At 45.2% G+C, this 20,843-nt stretch overlaps 1 protein-coding gene across 1 annotated transcript in view; it reads left to right on the top strand.

Moving 5' to 3' along the window:
- Positions 1-20,050, top strand: part of DEGS2 (delta 4-desaturase, sphingolipid 2) — a 76,248-nt gene extending 56,198 nt beyond the window's left edge. Inside the window, exon 3 of the mRNA XM_069208323.1 lies at positions 17,882-20,050. Coding sequence (XP_069064424.1) covers positions 17,882-18,025 — 144 coding nt within the window. The 3' untranslated portion in view covers positions 18,026-20,050. The remainder of the gene's footprint in view (positions 1-17,881) is intronic.
- The last annotated feature ends 793 nt before the right edge of the window (positions 20,051-20,843 follow it).

The following is a 20,843-nucleotide window of genomic DNA, read 5'->3' as shown; positions in this document are numbered from 1 at the left end:
TACACCAAATTAGGCATACTAACATCGTCCTAAACACACTCACTCTCCACCACATCTATCGTATTTATCCTAATATACCTCCACTTACAACTCCCTAGCCTAAATCACCCAGCTCCTCCCTCCGCTTGCCACTGATATCTCCTCTAACAAATCTAATATACAATACTACCTCAACTGTTAATATTTCCTCACTCCAGTTTCCCACTAACCACCACATTCTACACATACCATTCATCATCTAACACTGTTGCCAACAATACCACCAGAAAATATCAGACTTTCTCACCCTTGCCTCTTATAAGCATAATCTCCTGGCACATCCAAGCATTATAATGCACTATACACTCGTCCACAATTGTCATGCCCACCTCTCACCAGTTCTCGACAGGCACTGAATTTAGAGCACTAACACCAGACGCCCAGTGTCTCCCATCACCCCTTATTCATACGCCTCCCAGTTTCAACAATCAAAAGACAAATACCAGTCACACAAACTTCACATCATCCATACCACATCACAAGAGAACTCAACTTTGTTTTAACACTGCACCAAAAAACATAAGCCATAACTCTATTTGAGCAAGATAGGGAAGGAGAGGAATGCTACAATACCTGCAGATCACTTCAGCATTACTTCCTACCTCCTCCCCTTCCCATACACTTAAAGAGCAAGTCTCGACCGATAATACTATATCTAGAAAGAGGTCAATGGATAAGACCAGTGATCACCCAGACGTATAATCTTCCTTCCACAAAAAAAACTACTACATTGACATTTTCTGTTTATGAATGCATGTTTACTTTGTGAATATAGATACATCTTTGATAAACTAATGAATACTGAACCAGACATAATATTCATCACCAAAACCTGGTTGAAAAGAAAAAGTCGAACTAGTCATTGTGATTGACAACACCATAACTATCACAAAGCTTCACCCCACTTTCACAAGACTTCTGCTATAAACTACCCAGGGACTGCTTCTCCGTAACAGTGGGAGGAGCGTTGTCCCCATGCTCAGTCGGGCAGCGACAGTTATTTATCACTGCCTGACTGAGCTATGCAAGTCTAGTGTGCGGGAGGGCCATGTCAAGGAAGAGGAATGGTGGGCACTTGCAAGTGTGCATGTCAATTTGTCTGGCCGACCTCACATGCATACTTACATTTCTCCAACCCAGCTGTGTTACACAGTCAGGTTCGACAATTGGCACAGTGCCTTGGCGAACTTCAAATTAACCAGCTCAGCCAAATACAGGCACGCTCTCATTCTTATTTTAGCATGAGAGCTGCATCTAGATTGGGATCCTGTGCTTTGTGCCCCATTTCCAAGAAGAGAGGAGCGGCACTGAGACTACCTGGAGCGTCAAAAATGTAAGTTTTTTTTTATTTGTTTTTATTTTTTTTACCAGTGACAGATGGTTAAGTCTTGGTAATTCCCAATGTGATCTACAAAAACGTGCATGGTCTCATTTTTTCCGCCTACAAATAGACTCCATAATCCTTTAAAATAAAGTAAGAGGTAAATCTCCAGAATCCCTTTAGAAACCACCCTAAATATCAGGGAAACCACATATCCTTGGATACTGCATGTGTCTCAGTCACATAACGGAATGATCAATGCAAACCCCAGGGACTGTACACTCCACAATCTTGGCAGACAAACCTAAACAACTCCCTCTTAGACATACCGCAAATTTGAGTACCCCATTTTCCAAAACAAGCAAAAAATGTCAATGTTCAGCATCACCAGCCCACAGTTAATCAACTTTAAAACTTTCTTTTTATTCGTTACTCTTCCCTTGATTGCATCTTATACTATTAGTCCTATAAAACATAAAAATTAACCTCTGTTGTAGTTGGGTATTATCCTCCTTTACCTTTCTATTTGAATTTAACTCTTTACATTGCATACTCTGACTGCCTTAGTGCTTTAGAAGCCAAACATCAATACTTTTTTGAACCCCAGTTCACTATGTACCCTGGTTTTTACCTTGGGCAATTCAGCTCCAGTATCTCATGTTGATCTAGTGGCAAGAGACTACTCTCCCCTTTCCATTAATAATTTAGCAGAGTAGAAGTTAGTTAGAAACTTGGACCACTCAAGAAGAGGGTTCTAGGTCAGAATTAAGATTAAAAGATTTGACAACTTAGATACATTGCTTGCCATGAAGGCTCAAATACAGAACACAATCAGTTGTAATAAACATCTAATTAGGCACCATTAAATCTCTCCAGATTTTAAGTGTCACCCATAAAGAGTATTGACTTCATCATAAGTGAAGAAAAGAAGGTCTCAAAATAATCTGACAGTCTCAAGGGGGAAATGAGAAGTCCCACCCAACTCTTTACAACCAAGGGTTTTTAGCACAGTCAATACAAAATAATTACCAAAACCGCAGATTCAGCATGTATGGTTAGATCGCATTGGCAAATCAAAAACAACTCTGTATAATTAAATCATTTTAACACTAACCCATTTTTTAAGGTAAGAGAAATCTTTATTTTGCTCCCTCAGCAACTGCACTCAGGGGATGTACAACATAATACTAAACACTTCTCAAACAATAGCTCATAAAATTTTGTTTCACTCCTGCATCAGGACTTCCAGTGAAAATCCTTCATAATGATACATCAGGTACACAAAGGAAAGTTTCATTCACAATACATGCTCTCCATTAAAACTGTCCTTTATATGTCCTAGCACTCAGTGCTCCATGGAAACTATGGGAAGATGACTCAGTGGGTCACTGATTGGGAAGGGGAATGAGAATAGCTACACTAAATTAATCATACTTCTAAGCAAATAGTTTCAAGTGCAAAACCATTAGTTCATTGGTTATGACCATATGCATCAATAAAATCACTACACACAAATACGTTGTCAGCTAAAATTGCACATTTTTTTGAAAAACGTATGCAACTCTTTGCGTTAACCCTACTCTAACATGCCTGTTGCCATACTCTCTACTATACTTCAATAAACTAACAATACCCCTTATGAATCATAAAATCTTTCTGAATTACTTTTCCTGCAGTACCCTACCTTTGCTAATCTAGCTACTAATTCCATATCCATAAATCATGTCTCCTTCTGTGTAACCTCTCCTGGCAATCTCACATTTAACCTCCTCTGCCCTAATTACTTCTATTTGTTTTCACTTGCATGATTACACTCTAATAGTTACACCTAACTCCTATTAACTGAGGAAACTTAAGCATTTTCTCCAGTTTCGAGAGTACAAGTCTACTAATCCAATAATTAACAAATTTACAACAAACAATAACCGCTGGGTTAACCACTAACCTTTAGTTCACAGAGCAGTATACTACCCGCCATAAAGTGCTTCAGTGCCTCGTACGGGATTGGAAGCTCTATATAAATACACTTCTAATGCAATTACAATACTGCTAAAACGATATACTTGCGCATTACACTAAACGTCCCACCTCTTAACTTCCAAGAGTTTTAAAACCCACACATTTTTTTTATTGGTCTAATGTGGTTTGGCTTGGGTAAGTATGGGATCCTCAAGTCACTTCGGTGCCAATGCTCTACAAACAAGTTTCCTAAGTCTCATTTTGGGGACCTGTGCTGTGGAATGATTCTTTGAGAAGTCGATTAGCAGGAAAGGGGGGGCAGAGCTTCCATACAATGAAGCATTTCTCTTACACACAGCATTTGCCCTTACAAAAAAAAAAAAAAAGGGTGTAATTGTATTTGTGCCACAAATGATAATGTTAAGAACAGACTAAGGCCCTCATTACAACCCTGGCGGTCAGTGTTAAAGCGGCGGTAATACCGTCAACAGGCTGGCAGAAAAAAAATTGAATCACGACCATGGCGGAAACTGCCTGCACAGACAGCCACTGTAACACTCAGACGCCACAGCGGTAACTGACAGGCGGAAGACAAAGTACCGCCCACTGTATTTCAACACGCCTATTGGCCACCTTTTCTGGGGTGGAACCAATGCTTTCAAAAGCACGGCAGAAACAATGCACACTCACCTCTTGACACCCAACGAGGAACCAGGATGTCATGGAGCCCGAACTACAGGTGTTACCAATGCTTCTCTTCCTCCTGCTCTATCAGGAGCAGGACAGACGCCATTGAGGACCACAGTGAGTACTGCACCTACAACACAGGGGAGGGGGGAAAAGAGAGTGACACACATGCAACATGCAATACCCCCACCCTCCTCCTCACCCACAACAACATACAAGCAGCAACATTACATATACACCCCATCACCCCCTGAAAGAACGCAAGGACAAAAGGAAATTATTGTAACCAGTGTAATCATGAAAAATCTGATAGTCAAAAATCAAAATTCAGTATATACAAACATTTACACCAACTACACAAGTCCGGATAGTGTACCAATCATTGTCCGTGGACCACTGATTCCAAAATGCATGGGTGAAGCCCACACAAGATACCTGGCTGGAAACGGAGAGAACACTGCTGGGGCATCAGACCGAAAATATACAGGCACCTCAGGGGGAGGGGGGTCACCTCAGCCAGATGAACGCACAACGCCACTGCTGCACGAGGGGGCTCCATGCCCATTGCTGTATCCTGGGGAGTGCAAAGCCACTGTCAATTCTCTCCAGTTGGTGATTTGCCCACTGCTTTATTCTGGGGTGTGCAAAGCCACAGTCTCAAGTGGATGTCACTCTCCACTGGTTCTGGAGTGGGCCTGGTGCCCAGAGTGCTTCACCCTGCCAAGGACTGAGGTAGTGGATGTATCGCTCCACTGGTTCTGGAGGGGGCCTGGTGCCGAGAGTGCCCCACGTGCAATGTGGCCGGTACAATTCCCTCACCTGGGTGTGTGTGCCACGAGATTGCCGAGGTACAGGTAGCATGATACGCCATGGAGGCAGCGATATACCCCACACTGTGGCGGCTTCGCCTTCCACCTGCAGGTGCAAACAGTGATGGAAGTAATGCCTCAAGGAAGCTGACCAGGGTCCAGGAAGTCTCCTCCAGCCTTGGACGACTGACCACTGGGGATGGTAGCCATGTCAGTGGTGGTGCCACTGTCCAAGCACGTCGCGGGGCTAGTGGCGGTGCTTGCGGCGGTGTCTGTGGCGGTGGTGGTGCATGGGTCAGCACCTGCTGAGGGACACAGCAGGACATCTCCTGCAGCCTCGGACGGCTGGCCACTGGGGAAGAGGCTGGGGACTGTCACTAAGGCTGTAGATGTGCCAGTGGCTGGGCAGGTGGTGGGGCAGCTTGCAGTGTTTGCTGCTGTACAGGTTGGTGTGGTTGTGGACAGAAGGTGCAACACTGGTCCCGCCGTCAGTGCCACTGTGCCCTGTGCTTCTGCTTTTGTCCCTTCCCCACCTTCGATGGTGCAGCAGTTGTCTTGCCACTATCCCCTTTTGTTTTTGCTGAGCCCTTGATGGCTGGTAGGTGCGGCTTCTCCCTCTGGGATGTGGGCAACTTTTTCACCTTGGCAGGTGGCGGAATGTCCTTGCCCTCGCTACGTGGCACACTGGCAGCCCTGATTGTTGGCACACTCGATGACCCCGCAGTTGCTGGCACCACTGTGCCTGGGGATTTGGTGGCTGAGGTGCTGGGCTGGGACCTGGAAAGCCTGGCCCTAGGAGAAGGACGGGGGGGTGAGGTGAAGGGAAGAGGTCAAGGGTTGCCAGGAAAAGTTTTTTAGACACACTGGGACGGGAAGATGGAGTGGGTTTGGGAGTGGAGGAAGAGGTAGTGGTTGTAGGTGGTGTACGTCTCCTGAATTTGGGTGAAGGCGCATGGGCCGGAGGCTGTTGTGAGGTGGATGGCTGTTGGGTGGGTGTGTGCCTGCGTTTGTGTATTTTGGGAGGAGGGCCCACAGACACACTGGGAGAGGACACAGGATGTGTGAATGGTAGTAGGGGTGGTAATTGCACGTGTGTGGTGATGGGCATGCTGGTGATGGAGGTAGTGGCTGAGGATGAAGTGCATGCAGGTGTGAGTGGAGATAGGGAGGGAGGAGGAGGACGTGGAGGAGGGGGACACAGAGGAGGTAGTGGATGTTGCTGTGTCTGCATGGGGATGGTGCTTGTGTGAGTGCCTGTGGGATGTGTGGTGCTTATGTTTGCCATGTCCACTCTTGTGTGTTGATGAGTGTGCATGCTGGTCTGATGGTCTGCTTGGGATAGGCTGAGGTACAGGGGATTGGGTCTGGGTGAAGGAAGTTGGAGGGGGGAGGCTGGACACAGGGACAATGGCTGCCATCAGTGCTGAGGCCAGAGCCTGAAATGCTCTCTGTTGGGCCACCTGCCCAGAATGAATGCCCCCCAGGTAGGCATTTGTTTGTTGCAAATGCCTCTCAGCACCTTGGATGGCATTCAAAATGGTATATTGCCCAACAGTGAGGGATCTCAAGAGGTCAACAGCCTCCTCACTGAGGGCAGCAGGGCTGACTGGGGCAGGGACTGAGGTGCCTGGGGGAAGGAGATGCCCACCCTCCTGGGTGAGCGGGCACGGGAGACACGCTGAGGGGTTGCTGGGAGGGCGGTGCTGGTGGGGGGGGGGGGGGGGAGTGGCAGCTGTACCTGTTGATGTGGTGGGCACAGAGGTGCCCGCCACCGCAAGGGAGCTCCCATCAGAGGAGGAGTCGCTGTCACTGGTGTCTGCTCCTGTACCCGCTGTGGAGCTCCCCTCGCCCTCCGTCCCACTGGTGGCTTCAGACTCCGTTGCTTCACCCTCCAGGGCCTAGTGGGTTGCAGCTCCCTCCTGTTCCTCCGCCTGATGATGTTATTGCACACAAGAACAGGGAGACCACAAAAAGAGGGGGGGGGAGGAAGACAGAAGAAAAACATGTTCAGTGCATTCAACACCACTACCGTTGGCGGACATAACACACAGGGAGCAGCCCTCAGCACTTCGCCATGCACTAACTTCCTAGAAAATTCACCTGACCATGGGGTACGAGGCCTAAGCCCAATTGCTGCACACCTGGAAGTCACAGGAGCCTGACTAGGTGTAGATGGCTCTTACCACTAGTGGGGTTGGGGTGCCACATAGGCTGCCTCATAAGGGACCTTGCCTACCATGTCCACACTGGCCTGGGGGAACCCACTGCCCACCTCCACCACCCAAACCCTCATAATGCATGCAGAGTTAGCTGAATGAGAGTGTACTCACCCCCTTGTGGCTGCTGTGATGCCCTCAGGCGCCCATCCAACTCTGGAAAGGCCACTGCCAGGATCGGGGACATCAGGGGGTCATGGTGCGACGGGCACCCCTTCCAAGTTGGGAGGCCATCCCCAGCTGGGCCTCCGCCGTCTTCTTGCTCCAGCGGTGCAGGTCCTCCCTTCTTTTACGGCAGTGGGTGCTCCGTCTGTGGTATACCCCGAGGGTCCGGATGTCCTTGGCGATGGCACGCCAAACACCCTTCTTCAGGTGGGCGATGACATCGAGGAATGGTACAAGGGGAAAGGAAATTACTCATCCGTCTGGACCGTCACTCTTTGCCCACCTGTTCCCACCCATGCCCTGACGCACATACACTAGCCATCTGTACATGCAGGCCTCATCCCCCCCCCCAACCCCCCAATGTATCTTCCATCCACACCACTCAAAGCAGGCATTGCCCATGCAGCATGCTCACAGTGTACTCACCTGTTTGTCTGGAGGAGCGTGCAGTTGCGTGTACTGGGGGAGGACCCTATCCACTAGTTTCTCCAACTCCTCCGAAGTGAAGGCAGGGGCCCGTTCCCCAGACATTGTAGCCATTGTCGCTTCCAGACACAGGTCAAAGCAGCACTTGCAGTGTAGGTCCTCTCCTGTTGAAGGTCAGATATCAAGTGAGTGAACAGACAGAAAATGGCAGTCACGTCCGTGGTGGTGTGTACAGTCACCACCGGCGTATATCGTCATTGCCTCCTGGGACCCATAGGGCCCAATGCTAACCAATGCAGAATTGTGCTGCGGTCTTCGACCGCCCACTGCAACGGTGTACAACGCCAGCGCAGTTACCTCATATCCCCTTGTCCCACCTTACAGGTCAGGCAGCTGCCATTTCAGGGGCCACATGGGATAGATGAAAACTGCATCACACCTATATAGGCCAGGAATACAGACAGATACCAGCACATTGCGGATTACTAACGTTTCTGCAAATAACACATTGTGATACCTCAGTGTTGGATGACTCTCTGCTCGCTTTTCTCCTCCATAGGGCACGTCTGCTGGGGCAGGTGATGAGATGGCGGCATCTTCTGGTGTACAGACCCCTGGTGGACCTGTCTACAATGGAAGAGACACATCATAATCACATACAGACTTGATCGTGCAACAATCCTGGAACTGTGTGCCCAGTTGGAGCCAGACCTGATGTCAGCTATCCACCATCACAAAGGGATACCCCCTCTAGTGCAGGTCCTGTCTGTACTCCATTTCCTGGCCAGTGGGTCTTTTCAAACAGTGGCCATGGCATCAGGGATGTCCCAGCCAATGTTCTCCAACGTGTTGTCCAGAGTGTTGTTTGCCCTGCTGAAACACATGCGCAGCTACATAGTTTTCCCTCAGGTGGAGGATTTGCCCACAGTGAAAGGTGACTTCTATGCCCTGGGACATATCTCCAACATCATTGGTGCCATTGATGGTACACATGTGGCACTGGAAAAGCTACCATTCGATGAATGTGCAGATGGTGTGTTTGGCAGACCAGTACGTCTCCCATGTGAATGCCAAGTATCCTGGCTCTGTGCATGACGCTTACATTTTGAGAAATAGCAGCATCCCCTATGTGATGGGGCAACTCCTGAGGCACCGTGTGTGGCTAATAGGTGAGGCCCAGGTCCCAATACAGTTGACATAGGTGTCTGGGTATGGGGTTGTCCCTAAGGGTTAGTGTGTGTCGAACAGTTGTCCCTCAACATTTGCAGGTGACTCTGGTTACCCCAACCTGTCATGGCTACTGACCCCAGTGAGGAATCCCAGGACAAGGGCAGAGGAACGCTACAATGAGGCACATGGGTGAACTAGGAGGATAATAGAACGCACCTTCGGCCTCCTGAAGGCCAGATTCCGGTGCCTCCATCTGACAGGTGGTCCCCTATACTATTCACCGAAGAAGGTGTGCCAGATAATCGTGGCCTGCTGTATGCTGCACAACCTGGCTTTGCGACGACAGGTGCCTTTTCTGCAGGAGGATGGGCCAGATGGTGGTCTTGTGGCAGCTGTGGAGCCTGTGGACAGTGAAGAAGAGGAGGCAGAAGAAGATATCGACAACCGAAGCATAACATCATGCAATACTTCCAGTGAGACACAGGAAAGATGTCACTGCTTCCCACATCTCATACTATTGTTGGAGCTAGCATAAGTCTGTCATTTTCACTCAGTGTATGGACCCTGACTTGTCACTTTGACTTTCCATTTCACAGATCTGGGTCCCACTTTGTGCCCTCTGTTTACTCCTGGCCTACAGCTGTTACATTGGTATGTGAACAAGTAAATTGACATTGCTATATTCCATAGATATTGCAATAACACATTTGTGAAAGCACAGACTGACTCTAGATTGTTTTGTGATTGAAGTGTGTTTATTCCTGTGCAAATAAGTGGAGAGGGTTGTAAAATTGGCAGGGGTGATGGTGGAGATATGTCCATGGCAGGGTCTGGTCTATTTGTTTCGCAGGTGCATTGTCCAAAGGGGCAGAGGAAGTGGATCAATGGCAGTTTAAGGATGGACAGGGTGACATAGGGGGACAGAAGGGTGACATTCAGGGGGGGGGGTCTTATTTCCTGGTGGGGTTCTTGGCAATGTTCTCGGTCTTCTTCCTGGATCTCAAGGACCGTTTGCAGGGTGGTTCACCATCTGCAGGGGGTGGGGTGCTGGTGGCATATTCCTGTGGCGGTGCCTCCTGTCCACTAGCGCTGGCGGAGCTATCCAGGCTAGTGTCAGGGGCCCGTTGGTGTGCCACTGTGTCCCTCCTGGTGTTGAGAAGGTCTGCCAGCACCCCTGCAAAGGTGACCAGGGTGGTGTTAATGGACTTCAAGTCCTCCCTGATCCTCAGGTAGTGTTCCTCCTGCAGTGGCTGGGTCTCCTGATACTTGGCCAGTACTGTGCCCATGGTCTCCTGGGAATGGTGGTGAGCTCCCATAATGGAAAGTGCCTCGTGGAGAGTGGGTTCCCTGCGCCTGTCCTCCCCCTGTCGCACAGCAGTCCTCCCAGATTCCCTGTTATCCTGTGCCTCTGTCCCCTGAACTGGGTGCCCACTGCCACTGCCCTCAGGTCCCTGATCATCCTGTGTTAGTGGGTTGCCTGGGTTCCATGTAGTGGTGGACACACTGCTGATTGACGTGTCCTGGGGACTGAGGGATGGGCCCGCTGTGTGGGTGCTGTGGTAGTGTTTCCTGAGGGGGAGGTTCAGTGGTGGTTTGTGACTGTGTCAGGGGAACCGACTGTCCCGAGGTACCTGATGGGACGGGTTGGTCATCTTGATCCAGGCGTGCAGAGCTGCTGTCATCAGGTGGGCCTCTTCTGTGGGGGGACTGGATATGTCTGGCACCTCCTGTCCGGTGACGTTTGGTATGGGTCCTGTTGGGGTGTAAATGCATAGTTATTGTATCTGTGTGTGCCATTTTGTGCAATGGGTGAGTGACCCTCTACTCCTGTGCTTGCATTATTGGCTTGTTGATTTTGGGGCATGGGTGAGTCTCTGTACTGGACATGCTTTGGTGATGGGTGTCCATGCATTGGTGTTACATGCAGGGCTTGGTTTTGGGATGTGTGGGTTGTGTTAGTGGGGTATCTGTGGGTTGTTGGGGTGATGGGTGTGAGGGTAAGGGTGGCGATATGTGATGGCATGCAGGTGGGGTGTGGGGGATAAAGTAGTAAAGATATGTCTTACCAGAGTCCAGTCCTCCTGCTACCCCTGCGAGGCCCTCAGGATACATTATTGCCAAGACTTGCTCCTCCCATGTTAGTTGTGGGGGAGGAGGTAGGGGTCCACCGCCAGTCCTCTGTACAGCAATCTGGTGTCTGGATACCACAGAACGCACCTCCCCCCGTAGGTCGTTCCACCTCTTCCTGATGTCATCCTGTGTTCTTCGATGCTGTCCCACTGCGTTAGCCCTGTCGACAATTCTGCGCCACAGCTCCATCTTCCTTGCAATGGAGGTCTGCTGCACCTGTGATCCAAATAGCTGTGGCTCTACCCGGACAATTTCCTCCACCATGACCCTGAGCTCCTCCTCAGAGAACCTGGGGTGTCTTTGAGGTGCCATGATGTGGTGTGGGTGATGTGTGAGGTGCTGTCTGTTGTGATGTGTGAGGGGATGTGTTGGTGTGTGTTGTTTGAGGTGCGTGGATGTTGTGTAAGTGATGGTGTTGTGTGCCTGTGGATGCTGGTGGTGTTTTAGGTAGTCTCTCTCTGGCCTTCTTTCAATTTTTTTGGGCTGTAAGGGTTTGTGGGTGATGTGGGTGTGTGCTTTATATTGGATTGGGTGTGTGGGTATGGTGTGTATGTGTATCCGGTGTGTGTATTTCGAATTGTCCAATGTGGTTGTGTTTTGTAAGTGTGTGTGTATTTTGAGCATGGCGGTGTGTAACCGCCAATGGATTTCCGCGGATGAATGACCGCCGTGTTGATTCGTGGGTCGTAATAGTGTGGGCATATTCCTGTTGGCGTGACGGTGTCGGTTTTGGTATTGCCAGTTTATCACTGACCTTTGTGGCCGACTTGTGTGGGTGTCTGTATTGTGGCGGATTCCGAGCTGTGGGTCGTAATACCTGTAGCGGAATTCCGCGGCTGCAGCAGTATGTTGGTGGTCTTCTGCACGGTGGAAAGCTGGATTTACCGCCAGGGTTGTAATGAGTGCCTAAGTGACATAAGGAACAGAAACTGCCTGTAGTATCAACACTGTAGTACTTGAAAGCTCCATGGAACCAAATCGGCTTAGTAAAACTACTCATAATGTATTTTATGCATACTCTCTAAAATGACTTGTGCACATGTTTATTTTAGTCTTGAATAGCTGAACAATTAACTTTAATTTTCAGGCCGCCTGGCTTGAGGCAAATAACCTGCTGCTGACTTGCTTTGAACTTACATGTTTGACTAACCCTTTGAAGTTTTGGTACCTATTTTAAGAACCCGTAATTACAAGCTATGCATGTAACCGTCTAAACGTAATTAGTTATTTAACTTTTATGGTTTTAATTATGTTGCCTGTAATGGGTAATGTTTGTAATTCAGGGCCGTTGATGAATTTCTTCGGCCATTCTATTGTTCGGGCACACAAATGTCTGAAACTGAATTCCAAATCCACAAAAAGGCAATTCAACTATAGGTGGCTTCTAGAATGCAAAACAATGCCCAAACAAAAGAGTGCTGTTCTACTTTTTTCTCGTGTTTTATAACTAATGGTTTCTGCAGGGCCAATCTCTGACTTCATTTTTAGGTCTAAATGAGGAGGGCTTTTTGTCCCCACCTAATACGTGTGCAACTAAAGGGGCAACGCCATATGTAAGTGACTGCAAGAAAAGTCTCTTGCATTTGTGTTTGGACGTCATTGTTGGGATCGACTAAAAAGGACGTTTGCTCTCTGTTGGCATGATGCATGCACCTCTACACAAATTGATGTCCAAATCTAACTTCACAAATCATTGCATTACAACCTACTGACTTTCACCCACCACACAACACTGCACTCTCAAAGCATTAAATTAGCACATTGCATCCTGGGAAATGAACACACTGCATAGCATCATATACCAGCTCACCTTACTGTGCTGCATTGTAGTGTCACTATATCTCCACACATTATCCAGTAGATGCTAACTTCTAAATTGGATCCCAGCCTGTTTAATGCACCACAGAGCACTGCATTGTAACCAAACTACACAGTACACTTCTTAGTGGCACTCGCATCACTGTATAATTGGTATGCCAATCCCTTAGACACCTACAACATTACATTCTGCAGAAGTACAGAAGAGTAAACTAGGAAAATTGCTTTTTAGCCAGCCCATCAAATGTTATGGACGTATACCTCCTTAGCAGGAGACACTTGACAGGAGTAGACAGCCTAAAAGGAGGGCATGATGGAATACATGGGCCAAACACCAATTTTAGCATGGAGAATTTCTAGTAGTTTCCATAAATGCACAGGTATAGCCGGTGAACAATTGTCTTAAAACATCCCATAAAACAGCCATTCCAATGAATCAGTTGGTTCTCCATCCAGGCTAGGTACGTACCTATTTTTTCTTCCATTGTGCAGATAAGAAATGCCTCAAAATTAAAATAACACCCCGAAAAGGTGAAGGTGACAGATTTGTTGGACCAACTTATAGCTGTGACAAAACTGGAGATAGGAGAAGAACTGTAGAGCAAAATTAACTTGTTCTGTGGAAAAGGGGAGGTATATCCATATCATCAGGTTAAGAGTAAAGCAATAACTGGAAGCTTTTGGTTTGCCAATCCGTAGACTCCAACCAATATTATCTGTTGCCTGTATAATGTTATGAAGAAAAGCTTCCGGAGCTGAATGGAGCCAAAATACTAGTACTGAGAGACTCTGAGCCCAATACACAATTTTTTTTAAACTGTCCATAAGGCCTTCTATCACTGATGGAACTGAATCAAATGATAATCTCTGTTAAACGTTTTTGGCTCCCTAGGTCAACTTAGTGACTAAGGGTGTGAACCTGCAACTGTACTTTAAAGAAGCCTTCCACTTCACCAAATGGACCAGGAGTTATGGTGACTAAGGCCCTCGACAATGCATGCCCTAACACTGGTAATAAAACCTACTTTAGTATTTCCCAAGAAACTAATTGCTAGACCGCGAACACTGCAGAACTAGGCAGCCATTCCAAGACAGGATAGTATTCAAAGTTCTGTGCAGAATTCATAAAGCGTACTTGGACAGTAGCCCAATGCACCTGTGGAGAATACCTCACTATGCCTCAGCCAGATATCTCTGCTTGCCTCTACTTATCTGACTAATTACTCTTGGAGATAATGCAATACGGTGTCAGATCTCTAAGTGGGCAAACATCAAGGCTGTGAAACTAATTGAGTCTTACCCTGAAAGCTTAACCTTTCAGGGCAAAGAAACCTTTAAAAATGCAACTTATCATACTTGCTTTCAAGTGTACCACTGATCAACCACATTGATTGAAGAATTCTGTTTCTGGTTTCATTATCTGAACTCTGTTCATTACAGGGGTTGCCATTGAATAATATCTGGGATAGATACACAACCCATATTGGAGACACTCCTTTTTCTTGAGAAAGTACTAACTGGACAATCATTTGAGTGTTACTATTTCCATGCCAGTGATTGATTACTAGCCCACACCACCTCCCTTGAGTAGGCCTGAGAGTGCTCCGCCTCGCTGCCCTGAGAGTCAAGCACTACAATAGGGTGTTTGATTCCCACTGAGGACAATTGAACTATTACTTGTGCTGGCCACGCAACTAATATCCCAATTTCCTCAAAGCCCATTTACATGAACTTCCAGCTGTCACCCAGGGTCTGAGTAGCCCATTTAAAGATGTGAACTTGCTCTCAGAGCGGAAACAAAGGTGTTGGGTATGGGAGGAGTTCTGTTACTGTGGCAGACAGTCTGGGTTGTGCCCTGGAACCTAACTACAAGAGGGCTTTCCCTGTCACAGGCAGATATAGCTAACACCTGGGCCTGCCCCTTTTTTACCCCCTACCCAGTCAGATGCCAGACCAAGTGGGGGATGAGCTGCCCCAAGAACCATTTGAATGACCACATAGGAGGGGGTTGCTTATTTCCTTACCCACCCCCGTAGGGTGGGCAGAGGTGCTCTGCACATGGAAAGAGAGGTTCTGCTATGTTGGGTTTGGGCTGTGAGGGGCAATGTGAGATTACAGTAAAACACACAGGAAGTGCTGCAAATGTAGGTAGGGTCACTCCCGGGAACTTTACCACTTTAGTTACGGAATGGCCAGGAGTCTCCTGCTGCCCCCCGCCCCCACCAACCACAGGTTAGCACTAGACATACATGTAGCACCCAGTCCTCCGATCACTTCTAGTCCTGTGGAATTACAGAAGAGGACTGGACTGGCTGTCTGTGACCTAAGAGCCCTGAAGACTGGACCTGTTCTTGCTCTCATACCCCAGACAGAGAAGTACTTCCAAGGGTCCTTAGGCAGACCTCCTGTTTGTGCTACATGGACACAGGAAACATCAAGAGACCCTTCTCTGCCTTCCCAGGTGGCCAGTTCCAACTGGACCAGGTATTGACCTTACTTATTGCCTCTGCTGGGTGAGTATTAAACCCAGAGGTCTCTCACCAAGGTCCTGGCTGGGTCATAACTGTTTCTATGTACTCCTTTTAACATATCCTGAAACCTTAGATGTAGAAACATTTTTCCAACTTTTTGCCCTGAGAATTGATGGGGGACCGGGGCCAACCTGCTTGGCCAATCTGACAGGTGCGTTTTCACTAGGTCAAAGATTCAGGTGGCTTCCACTACCACTTCCTTTGCTGCAAATCAGATTTGGCAAGATCTCGCAGATAAGGTATGAAGTTGCATGCAGTCCTCTTCTGTAAAAGTGAATAAGTCCAAAGGGAGAAATCTTCATTAGGGAAAGGTGCAAAACAGGTGAGTGGCTGGGTATGAATTTTAATTTTCTTCCACTAGCAGCCTTCCCATCACAAATCAACCACTTCATTAAGACCTTGTCCAGTGGCTGATGACGTGAAGCCCTCTTCTGCGGCAGCCTGCTACCTTGCATTGCAGATGATTTTTGACTTCTATTCCAGAGACTGTCTGACGGTCAAGCGCAACCAGTCAATCACAACCAGATGTCAGTGGTTGGCGGTCAACACGTTATGGCTCTGTATTAAACATTAAACTTTAAAAATCCATAACTCCAGTTTGACTTGTTGGGCTTTTGTTATTTTATTTTATTTAAAATGTACTCATTTTTTGTAAATTGATTTGGTATTGTTTTGACTTCATTAATGTTTGAGTACTACATAAATACTTTACCAATTGCCTCTAAGTTAATCCTGCCTGCTATTTTCCATATCTGCCAGGGATTGTGCTCAGGTTAATTTAGTCACTTTAAGGGTTTACCCTGCCAAGAAAAGTGGTTATTTGAGGTGAGCATTCACTTGCCTCAACTAATACCCCAAATTCATAGTTTCTAAATATAGTATGCTCCCTGCCACATTATATAGTTAGAGGTATCATTAAACTCTTGTGTATTTACAGAAACCTACAACTCCATCCAGCTATGTCAATATCAATGGCAACTATGATAGTTGCATTTTACAGTAGTCTATACCACCTCCTGTGAACTGTGCCTTAACTGCTTATTTACAGCTCCCCAGAGAGTCAAGGAGGCTTTGGAGAATTGTATCATTTTCAGCACTGGTCCACTTCATTTTCTTTAAGCCAGAATCTTAGGGGGAGCAACAGGAGTCTTCATGTCATAGCAGTACTCCATTCTGGTACCAACATAGCCTGTTCTATGGGCTTACTAATAGTAAATATGTTGTTTTCTCTATTTGCTTGGCTGACCCAGTAGGCATACAAGCAGGTTTGTCTCTGTGCTTGTCTGTAAGTTTTGATATTGTGGTTATCACCGTCTCCCAATATGGTGCTACTGCACTGCAATTGAGCATTTACACCATGGACAATTGGGTGTCGCACCCAAAAACATTTGGCTTAGTTGCTTTGGGAAAAAATATGTTTGATGCAGATAGTTGAATAGTGTATATTTAAATCTGGGATTTGCATAAACTATTTTAATGTGCTCTCAGCACTGTAACCATTTGTTTGTTATATTTGTACCCATTTCTGCCTTCCACTTTGCCTTTATCCCAGTGTCCTCTGTTTAAAATGAGGGTAAAACTCTGTTATTAGTTAGTGCCCTTTTTATTGTGGCTGTGTATTAACATTCTCAACTCCCCTTTTTCGTCCAGTTCAGAAAGGGCTCTAGCCATGTGAGGGGTGGTAATTTCATATATATGGTGGTACCAGCATAAGGTAAGTTCAAGGACCATGCCCTTACAACAGCACATTCAAGGATCATGCCCTTACAACAGCACATTCTTTGCTATGCTTGAAAATGCCCATGGTTGAAGTGTTGTAAGCAAGCACAGCTACCTACCACTGCCAAACAGCCAGTTCCTCTCTGCTGCCACACAATTCTGAAATAAATCTGCAGAACCTGGTGTTTGTCTTCAATCATGTTGTAATGGAATAAGAGAGAAAAGATGTGCAGATGTTTGAGGACGTTACAGTTTCTTTATCAAAGTTTCCCCCTTTACACCCCCTGAACTAGCCTTGCTTCCTAGTAGAGCTGTCTCTGGAATAAATTCAGTGGTTAGGAGAGGAAATACACAGCATGCATGTCCAAAACACTTTGATATCCTAGTAAACTTGGCTTATGGCTGTTACCTAAACTCTAAGCAACTAGAGCTACGTCTGCCATTTTTCATAACTGTCATTGCACAAATTTCAAATTAAACCTTATCGTGATAGACTTGTAGAAATCAGTCTTCTATTTATCTTATTTTTCTATACTAGAAACATGTCTATACTTAACCGTGGATAGAAGCTGTCTTGCATTCACAGCGGTATATATGGACATATTTAGCATATATATCCATATAGCATAGATAAACTTTTGCTTCACTTGATGGATTTTTATTAACAAAGACGTTTGAATTCTATTTTTGTTTTTACTGTGTGCATATTATAAGACAATTAGATTAACAATGAAAACAATGTCAAATCCTAAATCTACACTGAATGTTCTTGTTGCTTCCTTACCCATATCCATTATTTGACATCACATTCCACTGCTGAAGCAAAGTTGTGAGAAACTGTTTTGCCTTATTTTCAACAGTTTTTTTTAAGCAATGTTAAATTTTTTTCAGGTGAAGAAAATTGCCGCTGAATATTATGATACTCTCCCTCAGCATAACTCTTGGATGCGTGTTCTCTGGGATTTCATTTTCATCGATTCTATTGGACCCTACTCCAGGATTAAGCGAACCTGTAAACTTGCAAGTGAGAGTTAAAACCAAGCAGGACCTAAAACGGTGAAATAATATTCTCTGGAAAACATATGACCATGAAAAGCAGAGTTATGGTCTTCCATTTAACTCTGGTCTTTGAAATCATACAAACAAGGAACTCTGGTTTGCATGTGTGCTACTGTTCAAACCGTGTTTTGTATATAGTCATGGTCAAGATTTCATCATTTGCATCCAGTGAGCATCTACCATATGACCTTTAAATTGGTGACTGGTAGGGATGGCAAAATGTTTGAACACTGTATTTCGACTGGCTCTTGAAATGTTCTGAATTTATTGGTCCATAGCATAGAATTATTTTAAATTGAAATCATGCTCGACTCTGTTTTATGGATAGACAAAGTCAATGTTTAGCTGCAACATCCACAAGCGTTTTTTTTTTTTAGATGAACATTCCTAGATTTAGAGCAAAGTTGGACCATGGTACATGGAGCATTTGATGGAATTGCAAGAGCTTCTGGGGCATATTAATATCAAGAATGTGGTAAGTTTACCTTTGCTGTAAAACCCCTAAAATGTAAGTTCCTCTTAACTAGGTCTTATATATTCATTCTATATGTGAAGTACAAAAGACATGTCATTTAAGAACAAGAATAGCTGTAATTGAGAACTTGGACAGTAATTTGTGCTTCCAGACTGAAGTAGCCTTGCTGCCTAGCATTATTTGTTCATGAATTGGTAATGTAGAGTAAATGGCAGCTTTGAGCTTGAAGAAAACTTGAAATCCCCCATAGAATTAAGTAAAAGGAGATATCAAGTGATGGAAAACTGTGCGTTCTTATGGGCGGAAGGGCTTTCCGTGGTCTGCTGTTGATGCAGATCACTTCCCAGACAGGTCGTTACCTAACATGATTTCATTGAGAGCCATACCATTGTAAACCAGCTCTATATTTCAGTGTATGTCTGTTTGTCTTTACCTTTTGAGCAGCTTTCAAAGTATAACCTGAGCCTATCTGGATTTAGAAAGGCAAACAGTCATGCTCCCCTCGAGTGAAAGCAATAATATTTCAAAAACATAAGTTAAAAGATTCAATTTCCAGTTTAAGGTATTGCCATTGCAAACATTTCCATGCAATAGAAAATGGGAGGCACATCTCCCAGTATTCACCAACCTTTAAATCTGAAGGTTTGGCTTTGCATTGCTTTCAAAAGTGTAGGGTTGCTGATTGCAAAGCATTCTCTCAGTCTTTAGTATGTAGATTATGAAATGAAGCATTAGATGTCTTAAGTAAATTGATGTTTGGTGCCAGGATTCTACTGCAGTGAATTGTGAGACGGCAGTCCCTGTCTATTACCTTAAAATGCAATCGAAATGTTGCAGTTACCCAACGGCATAACTTTTCCTGGGTGTTTTCAATTGTTTGCTTTTTGTGTTTTTTGCAGTGATTTATGTGAGCCAGCTACTCTTCGCTGCTTCTTTTTAGATTATTTCAGAATTCTGTATTTTGATAATATTTACTTGTGATCAGATTGACGGTAATTTACAAATAATATATGGAAATGTATTTAATGTATTGCCTTGAAGTAAAAACATTTTACATAGCACTAATAAAAAAAAGTTTGTAAATGAAATACTAAATCAGTTTTTACAGAAAACTCGATGGTGGCTAAAAGAAGAATATAGGCTTCAAAAAAGTTGACAGCTGTAAAGTATTACAACTGTTCTGAATATGCAAACGTGAATGATATTGTGCCGGGTAAATAGATTAAGCGGATTGTATATTTGGTGGATTAGGATTGTGTGTATTAAATAAAAAAGTTCAATAAGTGCTACAGTCCTTGTGTTCCACTTCGATAACCACTGACGCTAGTTATATTGGTTTGAAGGGGCACTTCTTTTCTTTCTTTGTACAGAAACACTTTTGAGCATGTTAACTTTTGTTTTGTTATCTTTTAACGGAGCACAAAGTTCTTATGTGTATAAGGAGTATGCATGAAGAAATGAACATATAGTAGACAGGCTACATATAAAATATTTTGAAAATTATTTAATAAATGGCACACGTTATTAATGCTATGGCGTGGACTCCTTAAATAGCTTCACTATTGCAGCTTTAACACTAATTTACTTTGTTTTGTTGTCTTCAAATGGAGTAAACCTATTTAATCAGCATTTTTTCCCCCCCAGTCTTTTTCTTTAAGTTGTCAAAATCCCTCTTGATTTGGAAAAGTAACTCGATGCAGTACGCGTGATGTGTACAAATGAAACATCTGGGAGCATTGTGCATAATTCAGTGTAAAAGATTTGTCTGAGTCTTTCAGGAACCTTAAGGCAGTGAAGAACGTCTCTTTTTGTGAATGCAAGATTGAAATGTACAGTGTGAGGATCTTTTCCACAAATCATCCCATGTGGAAGGTTTGGGGCACAGAGTCCTGTTTGCATACATAATACAATACTGGGCGCCATGGGCCAGATAAAACATTTTTGACTAGTACGATTTCCTGTCATTGGTGGTAGGGTAACGCAGTGCTTGCTCCAAATCCCTTTCCTCACCGTATTATGGAAATAAGATTCTGGAGGTGATAACGTGACAAGAATGTTTGTGCACATTTTCTGTGTGGAAGTTTGTTGTAGTGGTGATGTGTTATTATTCTATTTTTTGGGGCTTTTATGTTTTGACCATGTTATTGCAGTGTAATTTTGTTCTGCTGTACTGTGGCTGTACTGCTTTCTGTTTTGATTATTTTGTTGCGATATACTACAGTAAATTGTGGTGCTGTGTTGCTTTTTGTCGGTTTTCTGTTTTCTTGCTTACCTGGCATGTCTACATACGTTATATCCAGCCACCGGCAGCAGATGGCT

This window comes from Pleurodeles waltl, chromosome 9, assembly GCF_031143425.1.
Source record: "Pleurodeles waltl isolate 20211129_DDA chromosome 9, aPleWal1.hap1.20221129, whole genome shotgun sequence".
NCBI classification, from domain to species: domain Eukaryota; kingdom Metazoa; phylum Chordata; class Amphibia; order Caudata; family Salamandridae; genus Pleurodeles; species Pleurodeles waltl.
Note: the sequence above shows the minus strand (reverse complement) of the source record. Positions and strands in the feature narration are given on the sequence as shown.